Source organism: Passer montanus, unplaced genomic scaffold (assembly GCF_014805655.1).
Source record: "Passer montanus isolate IOZ18808 unplaced genomic scaffold, ASM1480565v1 scaffold114, whole genome shotgun sequence".
In the NCBI taxonomy this organism is placed as follows: Eukaryota; Metazoa; Chordata; class Aves; order Passeriformes; family Passeridae; genus Passer; species Passer montanus.
The window spans coordinates 712,293-727,250 of NW_024358058.1; the positions used below are offsets into that span (position 1 = coordinate 712,293).

General features: G+C 62.2%; 1 protein-coding gene across 1 annotated transcript; it reads left to right on the plus strand.

The window, feature by feature from the left end:
• Positions 1 to 1,614: 1,614 nt before the first annotated feature.
• MFSD12 (major facilitator superfamily domain containing 12) lies at positions 1,615 to 11,903 on the plus strand. Its single transcript, XM_039696841.1, has 10 exons — positions 1,615 to 2,228; positions 6,761 to 6,971; positions 7,797 to 7,920; positions 8,139 to 8,336; positions 8,607 to 8,699; positions 8,784 to 8,876; positions 9,572 to 9,742; positions 9,957 to 10,051; positions 10,697 to 10,827; positions 11,393 to 11,903. Exons 1-10 carry the CDS (start codon positions 1,676 to 1,678, stop codon positions 11,479 to 11,481), a joined length of 1,758 nt encoding a protein of 585 aa, XP_039552775.1. The 5' UTR covers positions 1,615 to 1,675; the 3' UTR covers positions 11,482 to 11,903.
• Positions 11,904 to 14,958: the final 3,055 nt, after the last annotated feature.

Sequence of the window (14,958 nt, forward strand, 5' to 3'; positions counted from 1 at the left end):
ACAACAACAGTTGGGGCTTACAGGTATTTATAGGGGTACTCATAAGCTTTCTCAGCAATTTCTATTCCAAATTTTTACATCACAATTCTATACACTATTGTGATTTAGTTTTTCTCAGGATGTATCCCAGAAAGGAGTATCCCCACATGGTGGGGTCCGGCTTCCAAAAGAAGAAAGAAATTTCCCAGTTGGTGAGATCCAGATTACAGATGTGGGTCCACCTTTTAATTGTAAGGACTGTAAATCTCATACCAGTGATGTCCAGCTTCCCTTGGTTGAAACTATCAATCCTTGAGTTGATCCTCCTTTCTCAAGCTGCTTTTCACTGTTTGTTAGCGCGTTGAGATAAGCATGTTTCCTTTTTATATATTGTAAAGCTACAGTTTCAAAGATCCTTACTACAAGCAATATTCTAAAATGATACTTCAAAAGGTTATTATTGCAAAACTCTTTTTAGCTAGAAGCAGAAAGTTCCTGTCAAACAGCAACATCCTTAAAGCTTTAATTCAAATGCTCCTAAATCAACTTAAGACTTATAAAGGTTAATTGCAAACAAAGAATAGGTTCAAAGGCCTTCTTCCATGCTTTACTCCCTCAGTTATTTATTAGAATTGTCCTTGTGACTGTCCCACGGTCAGTTTCCACACATATCCCAATCACAGATACACAGGTTGCCTGCATGTACCTGACACGAAACACAGCTTTGCATTTCACACCATCACGACCCAGAAGGTCCCAGTCACCCCCACCAAGTCCTACTGACCCCAGAGCCCATCCAAGCAGGGGTTCCCCCACATCTGCAGCCCGATGACCAGCGGGTGAGCAGCATCCCAGTGACTCCACAACCCCTGTACCCTCACTCCTGCAGTCTGACACTCCCCACTGGTGCACACTGGGGCGTTGGGGTGACTGGGAGCAGTGTACTGGGATCACTGGAACTCAGGCAGCTGCAGGCATCATGGGCACCCCGGCATTGAACACCGGCACTGCTGGGAGCAGCGAGGGTGTACTGGTGTCACTGGGATTCTGGGGTGCCTACTGGCAGCATGGGCACCATCGCCTTGCTAGGGTGGGTACTGGGGTCACTGGGAGCACTGGGGAGGTACTGGAGTGACTGGGACATTCCCTTGTGGGCAGTGGGACTGTTACAGGCAGCACTGGTGTACTGGGAGCTGTGTGGGAGCTCTGGGGTCTGCGGGACTGCTGTGGGCAAGGCAGGAGTGGCTGGAAGTGGGGGAGTAATACTGGGATCACTGGGGACAGCACTGGTGTGACTGGGAGCAGTATGGGACCAGCACTGGTGTGACTGGGAGCAGTACAGGACCAGCACTGGTGTGACTGGGAGCAGTAGGGGACCAGTACTGGTGGGACTGGGAGCAGTACAGGGCCGCCACTGGTGTGACTGGGAGCAGTGCCGTGGCACTGGTGTGACTGGGAGCAGTACGGGACCAGCACTGGTGTGACTGGGAGCAGTGCTGTGGCACTGGTGGGACTGGGAGCAGTACGGGACCAGCACTGGTGGGACTGGGAGCAGTACAGGACCAGTACTGGTGGGACTGGGAGCAGTACAGGACCAGTACTGGTGGGACTGGGAGCAGTAGGGGACCAGCACTGGTGTGACTGGAGCAGTACAGGACCAGGGCTGGTGTTGCTGGGAGCAGCGTGGGGCAGTGTGATGTGTCTGGGAGCGGTGCGGGACAGCAGCGGAGCCCCGCGGGGCCGGAGCGGGGCCAGCCCGGGGCAGCCGGGCGCTCCGGTGCCGCCCCCCGCTCTCCCCGCCCAGGACGGCTCCGGGGCCGCGGGGAGCAGCGGAGCGGGCCGGTCCCTCCCTGTCCCTGCCACCTCCTCCCTCCTCCCGCCGCGTCCCTCCCCGTCCCCTCCCATTCCCGGGGAGCCTCCCGCGGGCCGTGCCGCGCTGTCCCGCGGGCTCGGCCGGGCCATGGCGGAGCCCCCGCAGTCCCCGCAGCCCCCGGGCCCGGCGCTGCCGCTGCGGGCGCGGCTCAGCTTCGCGTGCGGGCACTTCCTGAACGACGCGTGCTCGGCGCTCTGGTTCACCTACCTGCTGCCCTTCCTGCACGCTGTGCTGGGCTACGGGCACGGCGCGGCCGGCGGGCTGCTGCTGGCCGGCCAGGCGGCCGACGGGCTCTGCACGCCGCTGCTCGGCTTCGAGGCCGACCGGGCCCACGGCTGCGGCCGCTGCGGGCGCAGGAAGGGCTGGCACCTGGCCGGTGGGTGCAGAGGGACGGCCGGGCGGGGGCTGCGGGCACCGGGAGCTCCGGGGGGAGCCGGGGGGAGAGGGCTGAGCCCGGAGCGCCGGTCTGGGGTGCGCTGAGTGCCCGACATCCGAGGGGGGAACTTTGCTGGGATGCCGTAAGTAGACAGGCATGACCCTGGGGGAGCTTTGCGTGTGTCGGTGTTGCGGAACAACCAGCAGAGCCTTTCTGGGATGCTCTGAGTGAAGAGGGATGGCCCCAGGGGAGACTTTCTGGGGTGTCTCTGTTGGGGGACGTCCAGAGGCCTTCTAGGACGCTCTGAGTGCAGAGGGGTGGCCCCGAGGGACCCTTCTGTGTTGTTCTGTGTTGAGGAACCTTGCGGGGCCCAAGGGTGCCTATCCCGGGTGTCTCGGGTGAAAATGGGTCGCCCAGAGTGGCCTTTCTGCAGCGGCCCGGATGGAAGTGAATGGCCATAGGGAGCCTTTCTGGGGTGCCTGGGGTGGAACGCACTGCTGGGGTGCCAGAGATAAGGGACGGGTGACCCTGAGGAGCTTTGGTTAGGGGAGGGGAGGAGTGTGGCTGTGAGGGAGACTCCTGCGTGCTCTGGGTTCGGGGTCACCCGGGGGAGCCTTTCTGGGGTGCTCTAAGTGGAGAGGATGGCTCTGGGGGACCTTTCTGGGGTGTCCTGAGGGAGTGACCGAGGGTGCCTATCCAAGGTGACATGTGAGAATGGCTGACCCTGGGGGAGCTTTTCTGGGGTTCCGAGGGTGGGACACCCTCCTGGGGTGCCCAGAAGGGAGAAGGGTGGCCCCGAGGAGCCTTTCTGAGGTGCCCTGAGTGGGAGGAACACAGGAGAACCTTTCTAGCATGCCCAGGGTGGGGGACAGTGGGGATGCTGGGTGGGGGGGTTTGGCCCCAACCAGCTCTGTTGGAGGGGCACAGGTGGGGGACACTCTGTGGGGACATAGGGGAGCCTCTCTGGGGTGCAGGATCAGCTCCAGGATACCTTCCAGGGGTGCCCTGGAAGAGGGGGAATAAGACCAAGGGTGCCTTTCTGGGTTGGGGGATCAGCCTTGGGGGTTTCCTAGGGTGGGGAGGAATTGGGGTGCCTTGTGGCATGGAGGTCTCCCTGAAGATGTGGGAGCCTTTCTGGGGAGGGGGACCATCATGTGGCAGTGAGGTGGGGACAGGATCCCCCCAGCTGGAGAGGGGCAGCCCCAGGGGTGAGCAGATTGTGTGCCCTGGGGTGGAAGGGAGCAGCTCCATGGAAGGGAGGGCTGCCCTGGAGGTTTTTTGGGGTGCCCTGTGGAAGGTGAAGGGGCTCTGGTGTGTTGGCAGTGCCCTGGGTGACAGGAGATGGGTCTGGGGTGCTTTGTGAGGAGGGGATATCCTGGGAGGTGCCTTTCTGGGATCCCCTGCAGCAGCGAGGTGGGGACAGAGCTGCTCCATGTGTAGGGGACAGTGGGGTGCTGAGCCTGGATGGGGAAGGGGCACCATCCCACCCCGGGGGGCACCCCGCTGTCCCTCAGGCTTTGTGTGTGTGGGTGGCAGCGAGCGGGGCTGAGAACCACGTGCTCAGACCTTGGAGCTGCAGCAAAACCAAGACCATCAGTAAAATCTGGGCTTTCCCAAAAGCCCAGGTGCTTCCTGAGAGCTCTCAGTGTCCCCGGGGGGGCCCTGTGGCGTGGGGCCCTTGGCTGTGCTGTGCTGTGCACCCCGGGGCCAGCAGTGGGGTACAGCCATGGGATGCACAGGAGGCTCTGGCTCAAGGAATTACTGACGGGTTGTCTTGCATTCTGCCCTGGGTAAAAAAAGGCAGCAGAGTGCAGGGGGACTCATCTGTCGAGGTCCCTCTCTGAGGGGCCACTGTGCTGTAGAGAGGGGTTCTTGGTTCCCTCTCTGAGGGGACAGTGTGATAGGGAGAGCAGTGTGGGTAGGAGTGGGGTCCTTGGTCCCTCTCTGAGGGGACAGCGTGGCCTGAAGGGGGGTCCTTGGTGCTGTGGCTGGTGCAGGAGCCGGCACATCCTGCTTGGCTGACGGGGCAGTTGGTGGAAGAAATGCCATTGATAACAACCCTCGGTAACGACCTGCCTCGCCCAGAGCAGACCCGCGGGGAGGGGAGGACGGTTGCAGTGTAGGTCCTCTTATCTTGATCCCAAATTTATCTCGACCGATGCTTTGTGCAATCCAACGGCAACCTGATAAGGCGTCTGACCTCGCCGGAGCTTGGCTTGGTGAGTCAGGGAGAGTGCTGGAGGGGCAGCTTCACCCCTGCCCAGCCTCAGTGGCCTCGGCGCCCTGGATTTAGGGAAGTGGCCGGAGCTGTTTCCTCCCGCTGCTGCAGCCGGGTGCTGCCCGGCGAGCACAGAGGGGAAATGCTAACTCAGGCCTTGCAGGAGCAGAGCACAGCCCGGGCAGGCTGCAGCAGGGACGCAGACTGTTTTCCAGGCTGCAGCGTGGGTCATTGCCAAGGCGGGGGCTTCCCCGGCGCCCACCTCGGCTGACCACAGAGTGACCATTGGTGGTGGCAAACCCACCGGATCCGGCCGTGCCGGGGCTGCCGGCTTCCCTCGATCACGCTGCAGCGAGAGATGTTGTGTGGGAGCGGGGTGTCTCGTCCGGTGGCAAACCCGTGCTCAGATCAGAGGAAACGCTGTGAAACCGCAGCCTCGGGGCGGGGGAGACACCACGAGTTGCTATCGTGGCATCTTCCCACCGCGGCCGCAGCCCCGGGTGCTCCCACGGGCGCCCCGGGTGTCCCTGCCTGCTCGCCAGCTCTTTTATGGGCTCCAGCTTCCCGACGCAGTGGGGAGGAAGGCTGAGAGTCTCTTTGCTGCCTGTCTCAGCCTGTCTGGCAGTGCTGGCCCAGAATCCCTGCCCCAGGCGCCTGTGCTGGAGCAGCCCGGCGTGCTCGTGATCTGCCCCGCGGGGCCAGAGATGAGCAGCTGGGCCTTTGCAGCCATGGGGCTGCAGGCGTGGGCAGAATGGTCTGGGGTGAGCTCCCATGGCCCCGCTGGGGAGAGCACGGAGTCCCCAGCACCCCTCTGACTCAGTGCAGTCACCCCTGGGCACTTGGGGTACGTGGCTGTTGGGGTGCAGCCCTGTGTCAGATGGGCACAGCTCCACGGGGTGGCCAGTGGGGTGACCCTGGTGTGGACACTGCCTGCCCCAGGGGGTCACAAGGAGGGGGTGACACTCCTGTGGTTGTGTGGGTGGCGATGGCTCATGGGTGGGCACAGGAGCTGCTCTGGGGCTGCAGCAGCCAGGTCCCACAGCTCCTGCCCCAGTGCTCTCCTCAGAGCCCTCACAGCCCAACAGGGCTGCAGAGCCTGACCCTGTGGGGCCCTGGGAGCCTCACGCCTCATCTGGGCCCCCTTAAAACCCAGGGAACAGAGAGGATCTGGGCTGGTTTGAGCCTTCATGGACCTTCCCGTGCCTGTAGTTTGTCTGGGGCACAGAGTCCCTCTGTCCCTCAGAGGTCCTGGAGCACCAGAGCTGAGCACTGTGAGCCAGTGTGAGGACCCAGCACCCCTTGGGGATGGATGGGGCTGGGCTGGCGTGGTCACTGCTACCCTTGGCTTTGCCCTTGGCTTTGTCCTGGCATGCACGGCTGTGCTGTGCAGGAGCAAGGAGGAGGAGGAGGAGGAGGAAATCTCCTTCATGGGTGGGAGGAAGAGGAATCACTCATGAGGAAGAGAGGTTCTTGCAAAGTGGAGAGGGTACCTTGGGGACCTGGCCAAGTAGGCTCCCCTCAGCTGTAGGAACAGCTCTTCATCAGCACACAGTGAAGCTGGGAACATGTAAGACAGTACAGGGGGACATGTGGGACAGAGCACCAGGCTCTGTGTCGGGGCCTGGCGGTCTGTGGAGCTGTTGGCAGATAGGCTCTGTAACTCTGGGAAAGGGGAGGGCGAGGCCAGGCTGGCCTGTGTGCCCCACGCAGGGTCCCTGTATGCAGCGTCCCCACGCTGAGTCCCTGTGCTGTCCTGCCACAGCAGAGGGAGGAGCCTGGCTCTGGCGTCCCTGACTCAGCGGGCCCTTCCCGGAGCCCCCATGGCTCTGTGTCACCCTGTCACACTGCGGGTGATGTCTGAGCGTGGTGGAAGCATGGCTGTCTCTGCCAGCCCCACGGGAGAGGGACGTGGAGACAGACGGGGTGCCAGTGCCCGTGGCACAGCCAGAGCCCTCCCTAGGGTGCCATATCACCATGGGCAGCAGCAGGGAGGGGTTATCTGACTGGATATCTGCACCTGGGGACAACAAACCTGCTGGTGCCTGTGGGTGTGACACTGAGGGTCTGTCATGGTATCTTGAGGGGACAGAGCAGTGCTGGGGAAGGACCTTGACCTGGGGGGTGTCTGTCTGTGCTGGGTGCCAGAGGGAAGGACATTCCCTGTGCAGGATGGGCTGAAGGAATGTCTGGAGCTCCACGTGTCCCATCTGGCTGGGGAAGGAGCCCCAGGGTAGAAGGGGTAGAACCTGTCCTGGCGAGGGCTGTGTGTGTCACGTTGGAGTCCCAGCCTCTCACTGCTCCACTTTCTCTGCAGGCACCACCTGTGTCCTTGTGTCCTTTCCCTTTGTCTTCAGCCCCTGCCTGGCCTGCAGGGAAAGCACTCCACAGTGGGCAGCCTTCATCTACTACCTCCCCTTCATCATCATCTTCCAGTTTGGCTGGGCAGCCACGCAGGTGTCCCACCTGGCCCTCATCCCCGAGCTGGTCAGCAGTGACCATGGGAAGGTGGAGCTCACGGCTTTCAGGTGAGCACAGCCACACCTGGGCTTGGGGGAGCTGCCCTGGGTCCCATCACCGTGTGACACGAGGTCCCTGGGTGCTGTGGCACACCAGACACCTTGGCATGGCAGGACAAGGACTGGGCCATGTGGGTGTCCTGTGGGATGTGCCAAAGGACTCTGGTCCTGGGTTGGTGGCCCAAAGCCTTTGCTGCCAGGGGGAATGTCTTGATGCCAGGCATGTCAGTGTCACAGCCTGTGGGACACTTCCCTGAGCTGGGGACACTTCTCCTTTGGGAATGGACCGTGGCATTTAGGGGAGGGACTGTCCCTCCCAGATGCCCTCAAGGAGAGCTGGACACGGCTCTGGAGGTGAGATGTCTCCAGGGCCAGGTGGGCAGTGCACTTGGCTCATCCCTGTCAGGGTCAGGACGTGGGATGGGATGTTTATTCCATGGAGCAGGATGTTTATTCCATGGAGCAGGGAGGATGTGGGGTAACTGTGGGTCCAAGTGGTCCCACTCGGGGGGTACCAGGTCAGGCAGCTCCTGGCATTCTTGAAGCAGAGGTGAGCTGTGTCTGGAGGGGGAACAGACTCAGACTGACCTGTAGGGATGTTGATTTCCTCCTAGTCATGCCCCGAGGCTTGGACTGGGCACACTGGGAGTGGCAGCAGTAAGGCTGAGGCCTGGCCAGGTGCCTTGTGCCCTCAGAGGTGTCACCTCAGCCATGACTCTGGGGTGCAGAGGCCGTAGCACATCTGGCTTGGAGGGCAGCCGTGGGCAGAGGTGTCCTGCTGTGCTGTCCCCCTGCTTGTCCCTCTGCATGGCCCCAAGGTTTCCTTCTGCTCAGGTATGCCTTCACTGTCATGGCAAACATCACCGTGTACGGCCTGACCTGGCTCCTGCTGAACTTCCAGACGGACCAGCCCGACCGCATGGAGCACCTGGGCCCTCAGGACATCCCTGTGTTTCGGGTGAGTGGCAAGGCACAGTCCCTGGGGTTCCCTCTTCTCATGGCTCAGCTGGGGAGGTACTGGAGGGAGTCAGGGAGCAGTGCCCTAAAACCTCACCAACTGGGCCAGAGCCACATGAGCCCTCCGTGGGGTTTGGGCACCCCTCCTTACCCTCCAGACTGCTGGGGGCTGATGGTGAGGTGCCCCCACTGCTGTGCTCACCCCCATTGCCTCACCAGAACTTGGCCCTCATCGTGGTGGGGCTGGGGGCCGTGTTCTCCCTCATCTTCCACCTGGGCACCAAGGAGAAGCCGTACCCAGCCGGGGTGCTGCCCGAGCCAGAGGAGAGCACCCCGCTGCTGCACAAGGAGCCCCCGGGCCCCCCGCGCCCGCTGCTGCTCTGGAAGGACTGGCTGCTGGAGCCCTCCTTCTACCAGGTACGGCTGGGCAGGGCCCCCCTGGCCTGGGCTGGCTGCTGGAGCCCTCCTTCTACCAGGAACAGCTGGGCAGGACTCCCCTGGCCTGGGCTGCTGCCACGGGGCTTGCCTAGGAGCGGATGGGGATGGAGAGGGGAGCTCGTCTGGGCACCCATCCACCCTCTCAGAGGGGCCATCCCCTTCCTGCTGGGCACCTATGCCATGACAGCTGGGCAGGGCAGGTCCTTCCCACAGGCTGAGCGGTGATGCCCTGGCCCTGTCCCCTCCCAGGTCGCAGTGCTCTACATGGCCACCCGCCTCATCGTCAACCTGTCCCAGACCTACATCGCCATGTACCTGACCAACTCGCTGCTGCTCTCCAAGGTGGGTGCAGGGCAGGTCTGGGGCCACGTGGGAAGGTGTCCTGATGTGGCCTGGGGCTCATCTCCCTGTCCTTGTCCCTTGCAGAAGTACATTGCCACCATTCCCCTAGTGATGTACGTCAGTGGGTTCCTCTCCTCATTCCTCATGAAGCCTGTGAACAAATGGATTGGTCGGAATGTGAGTCCAGAAGAGGTTGGAGTTTGACCCCAGGAAAGGACCAGGGGTCTAATCCTGCCTGTGAGCAAAGCTCCTGGCACACCTGAGCTGGAGAGCAGGGACCCCTCACGGACCCTCTGCCAGCAACCACCCACTGCAGCATGGGTCCTGCTGGGACTGGGTGGTGGGCAGGTTTGGGGATCTGGGTCCTGCTGGGACTGGGGGGGTGGGCAGGGATGGTGGCAGGAGCCTGTCTTGTACATCTCTCAGGCTGGGGAAGGCAATGCTGGCCCAGAGTTACCATGTCCATGCAGGCCTGACTGGGCTGCAGAGCCCTGTGGTGCCCATCAGGGGCAGAGGGGAAGTCTGGTCACACTGGCCTGGGTGGGCACACGGTCTGCAATGCCAGCAGGAGGGACCTGCTCCCCCAGAGTGTCCCCTCTGTGCTGTTGGGTACCAGTGGAGTGTTCCTCCCTCACAGACACGCTCCCACAACTCCCCTTGGGGCTCAACCCTTGGGCTGCAGAACAGCCTGGAACCCAGCAAGGACCTGCTTTTGGGGTCTCCTTGTTTAAATACAGCTTGGACAGAGCCAGGGCTGTCCCTCATGGCTCCTGGGCAATGCTGGCCTCATGCCCTGCCTGCTCCTGCTTGCTCCTCCCTCACCAAGTGCCAGCTGATGTCTGAACTCCCCCTTCTGCCTGTCCCCATCACAGCTGACTTACTTTGTGGGCATCCTGGTGGTCCTGGCCTTTGCCTCCTGGGTGGCCCTGGCCAGGCAAGTAGGAGACGAGATCTACGGGCTGGCAGTGCTGCTGGGGGCCGGCTCAGCCACCATCCTGGTCACCTCCCTGTCTATGACTGCAGATCTCATCGGCACCAACACGGTACGGCCGCTGCTGGGATGGGGCGGGGGCCACGGTGGGCACAGAACCCACGGGCTGGAGCGGGCACTGCTCAGGGTTAGGGGGTGGAGGCGCTGGGAGGGGGCTCTGCTGGGCCCCCGTGCCCTGCTGCTCTGCTGCAGTGAGGGCTCTGCCCATCAGAGGGCACACGGGGCTGCCTGGCCCAGCACGGCACAGGTTCCCTCTCCTCCCGCAGCACAGCAGCGCGTTTGTCTACGGTGCCATGAGCTTCACAGACAAGATGGCCAATGGCCTGGCTGTGATGATGATCCAGAACCTGCACCCCTGCCCGTAAGTGTCTCTGCAGAGCTGGGACCCCCTTGCCTGGGGGCCATGAGGGAACATTTCAGAGTTGGAGCAGGAGACATGGAAGGGAACCAGCTTAGATTTGTAGAATCACACAATGGTTTGGATTGCAAGGGAGCCTAAAGCTCATCTCCTTCCACCCCCTGCCATGGGCAGGGACACTTTTCACTACACCAGGTTGCTCCAAACCCTGTCCAACTTGGACTGGCACACTTCCAGGGATAGGGCAGCCACAGCTGCTCTGGGCACCCTCCCAGGGAACAATTCCTGCCCAATATTCCATCCAGCCCTGCCCTCTAGCAGTGGAAGCCATTCCCTGTGTCCTGTCCCTCCATCCCTTGTCTCAAGTCCTTCTCCAGCCCTCCTGGAGCCCCTTTAGGCACTGGAAGGGGCTCTGAGCTCTCCCTGGAGCCTTCTCTTGTCCAGCTCTGATTTGTCTTAAAGTCTTCTTCATCTTCTCTCCCAGCCGTGGGGGGACCCAATCTGTACCTGGGGATATCTTTGCCCTGGGCCTTTCCCTCCCACCCCAGTGCAAACCAGTCCTGACTCTGATGTGAGGACATGGGACCACTGCCTGTAGCCTGGGACCTCTGTCCCGGCCTCCAAGCACATTCCTGCCTGTCCTCACAGGACCGAGCTCTGCTGCCCTGCCTGTGTCGACTTCTACCGCTGGGTGATGGTGCTGGTCACCGGCGGCATCGCCGTGGCCGCTGTCACCACGCTGTGCTCCATCATGGTGTGGCCCATCCGGATCCGCTGCCGTGAGTGGGGCTGGGGGCTTGGGGGCAGCCCAGTGTGGGGCTGGGGGCACTGGGAGCCCTGCTCAGTGCCAGCCTGGGCTAAAGGCACAGTCTGTGCAGTGGGGGAGCGGTGGGAGCACTGTCAGTACTGGGCTGGCTTGCAGCCATGCTTGCAGGGGAGCCCTCATGGCAGGACACAGGGCAGGGCCGTTGTCCAACTTCCCTGCTGCCCCCAGAGAGGGGCTGTGTTTGCTTGCTGTGCCCTTCTGGGGGGCAACATCCCCCTGGCCCAGTCATGGCCATGCTGGTCTCAGGGCTCCAAGGGGTGTCAGGGTGTGGCAGCAAATATGGCAGCAAATGTGGGGATGGTGGGGAGCCAGCACCTCTGTTCAGTGCCTGTTCTGCCTCTTGGGGTGCCAGTGCCTTGCTGTGGGGTGGGGGAACAGGACAGACCCCTCGTGCTGCTGGGGGCCCTGCTGGGTCAGGCCCCTGGTGCTACAGAAGAGTCCAGGAGGGCCAGGCCAGCACTTGAGGGTCACCCACACTGCCATCTCTCCTGACCTGTCCCTTCCTCCTCTTCCTCCAGGTGCTGTGGGCCTGGAGGGGCTGATCAGCACAAGGACCCCTGAAAGCGTCACTGCGAGCACTGAGGGAGAGAGCCAGACCGTCAACTGAGTGGGGCTGTGTCCTCGGCCTCCGTGTCCCCAGGGCTGTCTCCTCAGGGCTGTGTCCTCGGCCCCGCGGTGCCACACTCTGAGTCTGGAGGGTGCCCGCACTGGGGGCCACTGGGCTCTGGCGAGGGGGTGACCCCAGCCTGTCTCCTTGCACTGGACTCTATTCCCACCCTGACCTCACGTCCCCATCCCGGACTCCGGTGTCCCCGGCCCCGCCGGGCCCATGAAGGCTGTCCCCGGTGCGGTGTCACGGTGCAGGGCCACCTGTCACCTCTCACCTGCACAATGAACACTAAACGGGCCTAGGCCAGGCCGGGGCGGCCCCAGAAGAGGGGAGCGCTCGGCCCGAGGTTTTACCTGCTTTTGTAAGGTCAATACGTACAGACGGCACTTTATAAAGGAGGAGAAAAAGGAGAGAAATAAACCAACCGCAGCGCTGACGGCCCGGGATGGGGGTGGGCTCCGCTCTGGGGTGCGGGAGCCGCAGCTGGGGTTGGAGCAGGTCTGGGGGGTTCGGGCACAGGAGCGGCCTGAGGGGGCCCGGCCCCTCAGCGGCCATGGCGGCCCCGCGCGCGGCGCTGCGGGCAAGGGATTGGTCCGTGCGCGGGGCCCCGCCCCCGGGGCGGGACAGCCAATGGGGGCGGCCCGTGCGCGGAGGGGGCGGGGACTGGGAGAGTGTGAATGGGAGAGTGTGAGAGTGTGTGAGTGTGTGTGAGTGTGTGTGATGTGAGAGGGGGGGTGGGGGGGGTGTGTGAGTGTGTGTGACCGTGTGTGTGTGACCGTGTGTGTGTGTGTGTGTGTGTGTGAGTGTGTGAGTGTGAATGGGAGAGTGTGAGTGATTGTGTGTGTGAGTGTGTGTGTGTGTGTGAGTGTGTGTGATGTGAGAGTGTGTGTGTGTGTGACCGTGTGTGTGTGTGTGTGTGTGAGTGTGTGTGAGTGTGTGTGTGAGTGTGTGTGTGTGTGTGAGTGTGTGTGAGTGTGTGTGTGTGTGAGTGTGAGTGTGAGAGTGTGAGTGAGAGTGTGAGTGTGTGTGTGTGAGTGTGTCTGTGTGTGTGTGACCGTATGTGAGAGTGTGTGACCGTGTGTGTGTGTGTGTGTGTGAGAGTGGGTGTGTGAGTGTGTGTGTGAGTGTGTGTGAGCGTGTGCGTGGGAGTGTGCGTGTGTGTGTGTGAGAGTGTGTGTCCGTGTGTGTGTGTGTGTGTGTGAGAGTGGGTGTGTGAGTGTGTGTGTGAGTGTGTGTGAGCGTGTGCGTGGGAGTGTGCGTGTGTGTGTGTGAGAGTGTGTGTCCGTGTGTGTGTGTGTGTGTGTGAGAGTGGGTGTGTGAGTGTGTGTGTGAGTGTGTGTGAGCGTGTGCGTGGGAGTGTGCGTGTGTGTGTGTGAGAGTGTGTGTCCGTGTGTGTGTGTGTGTGTGTGAGAGTGGGTGTGTGAGTGTGTGTGTGAGTGTGTGTGAGCGTGTGCGTGGGAGTGTGCGTGTGTGTGTGTGAGAGTGTGTGTCCGTGTGTGTGTGTGTGTGTGTGAGAGTGGGTGTGTGAGTGTGTGTGTGAGTGTGTGTGAGCGTGTGCGTGGGAGTGTGCGTGTGTGTGTGTGAGAGTGTGTGTCCGTGTGTGTGTGTGTGTGTGTGAGAGTGGGTGTGTGAGTGTGTGTGTGAGTGTGTGTGAGCGTGTGCGTGGGAGTGTGCGTGTGTGTGTGTGAGAGTGTGTGTCCGTGTGTGTGTGTGTGTGTGTGAGAGTGGGTGTGTGAGTGTGTGTGTGAGTGTGTGTGAGCGTGTGCGTGGGAGTGTGCGTGTGTGTGTGTGAGAGTGTGTGTCCGTGTGTGTGTGTGTGTGTGTGAGAGTGGGTGTGTGAGTGTGTGTGTGAGTGTGTGTGAGCGTGTGCGTGGGAGTGTGCGTGTGTGTGTGTGAGAGTGTGTGTCCGTGTGTGTGTGTGTGTGTGTGAGAGTGGGTGTGTGAGTGTGTGTGTGAGTGTGTGTGAGCGTGTGCGTGGGAGTGTGCGTGTGTGTGTGTGAGAGTGTGTGTCCGTGTGTGTGTGTGTGTGTGTGAGAGTGGGTGTGTGAGTGTGTGTGTGAGTGTGTGTGAGCGTGTGCGTGGGAGTGTGCGTGTGTGTGTGTGAGAGTGTGTGTCCGTGTGTGTGTGTGTGTGTGTGAGAGTGGGTGTGTGAGTGTGTGTGTGAGTGTGTGTGAGCGTGTGCGTGGGAGTGTGCGTGTGTGTGTGTGAGAGTGTGTGTCCGTGTGTGTGTGTGTGTGTGTGAGAGTGGGTGTGTGAGTGTGTGTGTGAGTGTGTGTGAGCGTGTGCGTGGGAGTGTGCGTGTGTGTGTGTGAGAGTGTGTGTCCGTGTGTGTGTGTGTGTGTGTGAGAGTGGGTGTGTGAGTGTGTGTGTGAGTGTGTGTGTATGAGTGTGTGAGTGTGTGTGTGACTGTGTGTGACTGTGTGTGTGTGTGAGTGTGTGTGTGTGACCTCACATGTGTGCTCTGTGTGTACCCTGCGTGTCCCTGTGTGTGTGACCACGCGTGTGTCCGTAGCTGACAGGTGCACGATGCTGTGTTTGTGTGTGTGTGTGTCCGTACCTGAGCGTGCCCGACGCGTGTGCAGGGCTGTGCTGTGCACACACCGGCTGTGAGCAGGAGCGTGCCGGGGGTTTCTCCATAACCCCTGGGATGGTTTGGGCTGGGTGGGACCTCAGAGCCCACCCAGTGCCACCCTGCCATGGCAGGGACACCTCCCACTGTCCCAGGCTGCTCCCAGCCCTGTCCAGCCTGGCCTTGGGCACTGCCAGGGATCCAGGGGCAGCCACAGCTGCTCTGGGCACCCCAAGCCAGGGCCTGCCCACCCTGCCAGGGAACAATTCCTGCCCAATCTCCCACCCAGCCCTGCCCTGTGGCACTGGCAGCCATTCCCTGGCTCCTGTCCCTGCAGGCCTTGTCCCCAGTCCCTCTGCAGCTCTCCTGGAGCCCCTTCAGGCCCTGCCAGGGGCTCTGAGCTCTGCCTGGAGCCTTCTCTTGTCCAGGGGAGCAGCCCCAGCTCTGCCAGCCCGGCTCCATGGCAGGGTTCTCCCGGCCCCGGTCCGTGCCCTGCTCCGCACGCTCAGCCCGGTGTGTGCCCAGAGGACTCGAGCGTGGGTCAGGGGGCTGCAGGGGGCCGGGGGAGTGACAGGGCGAGGCCACGGGCAGGGGGGACTCCCCGAGTGCGGGGGAATGGAAGGGGATCCAGGCGGGAGCCCGGGCGTGCGGGGTGCAGCGAGGTGTCCCGCCTCGGCCCGGCCCGGCCCGGCCCGGCTTTACGGCGTTTCCCCGCTGCGTTATCAGCCCCGGTCCAGAGAGCAGGGGCCGAGCCGGGCTGGGCCCGCGGCCTTCGCACCTGCCCAGGGCCCGCGGTCCCGGCTCTGCCCAGCGCCCCCCGCCCGCCTGTGCCCCCTCGGGCGCCAGGGCAGAGCCCCCGGCCGGGGCGGGCGCTGCCGTGCGGTGTCCGGCACTGCGGGGTGTGC

Excerpts from the sequence above, each read along its gene's own strand:
- MFSD12 (XM_039696841.1), top strand. The coding sequence starts at position 1,676 with ATGTGTCTGGGAGCGGTGCGGGACAGCAGCGGAGCCCCGCGGGGCCGG. Across the intron at positions 2,229-6,760 it reads GAAGGGCTGGCACCTGGCCG|GCACCACCTGTGTCCTTGTG; the intron begins GTGGGTGCAGAG and ends CTTTCTCTGCAG. Across the intron at positions 9,743-9,956 it reads ATCTCATCGGCACCAACACG|CACAGCAGCGCGTTTGTCTA; the intron begins GTACGGCCGCTG and ends CTCCTCCCGCAG.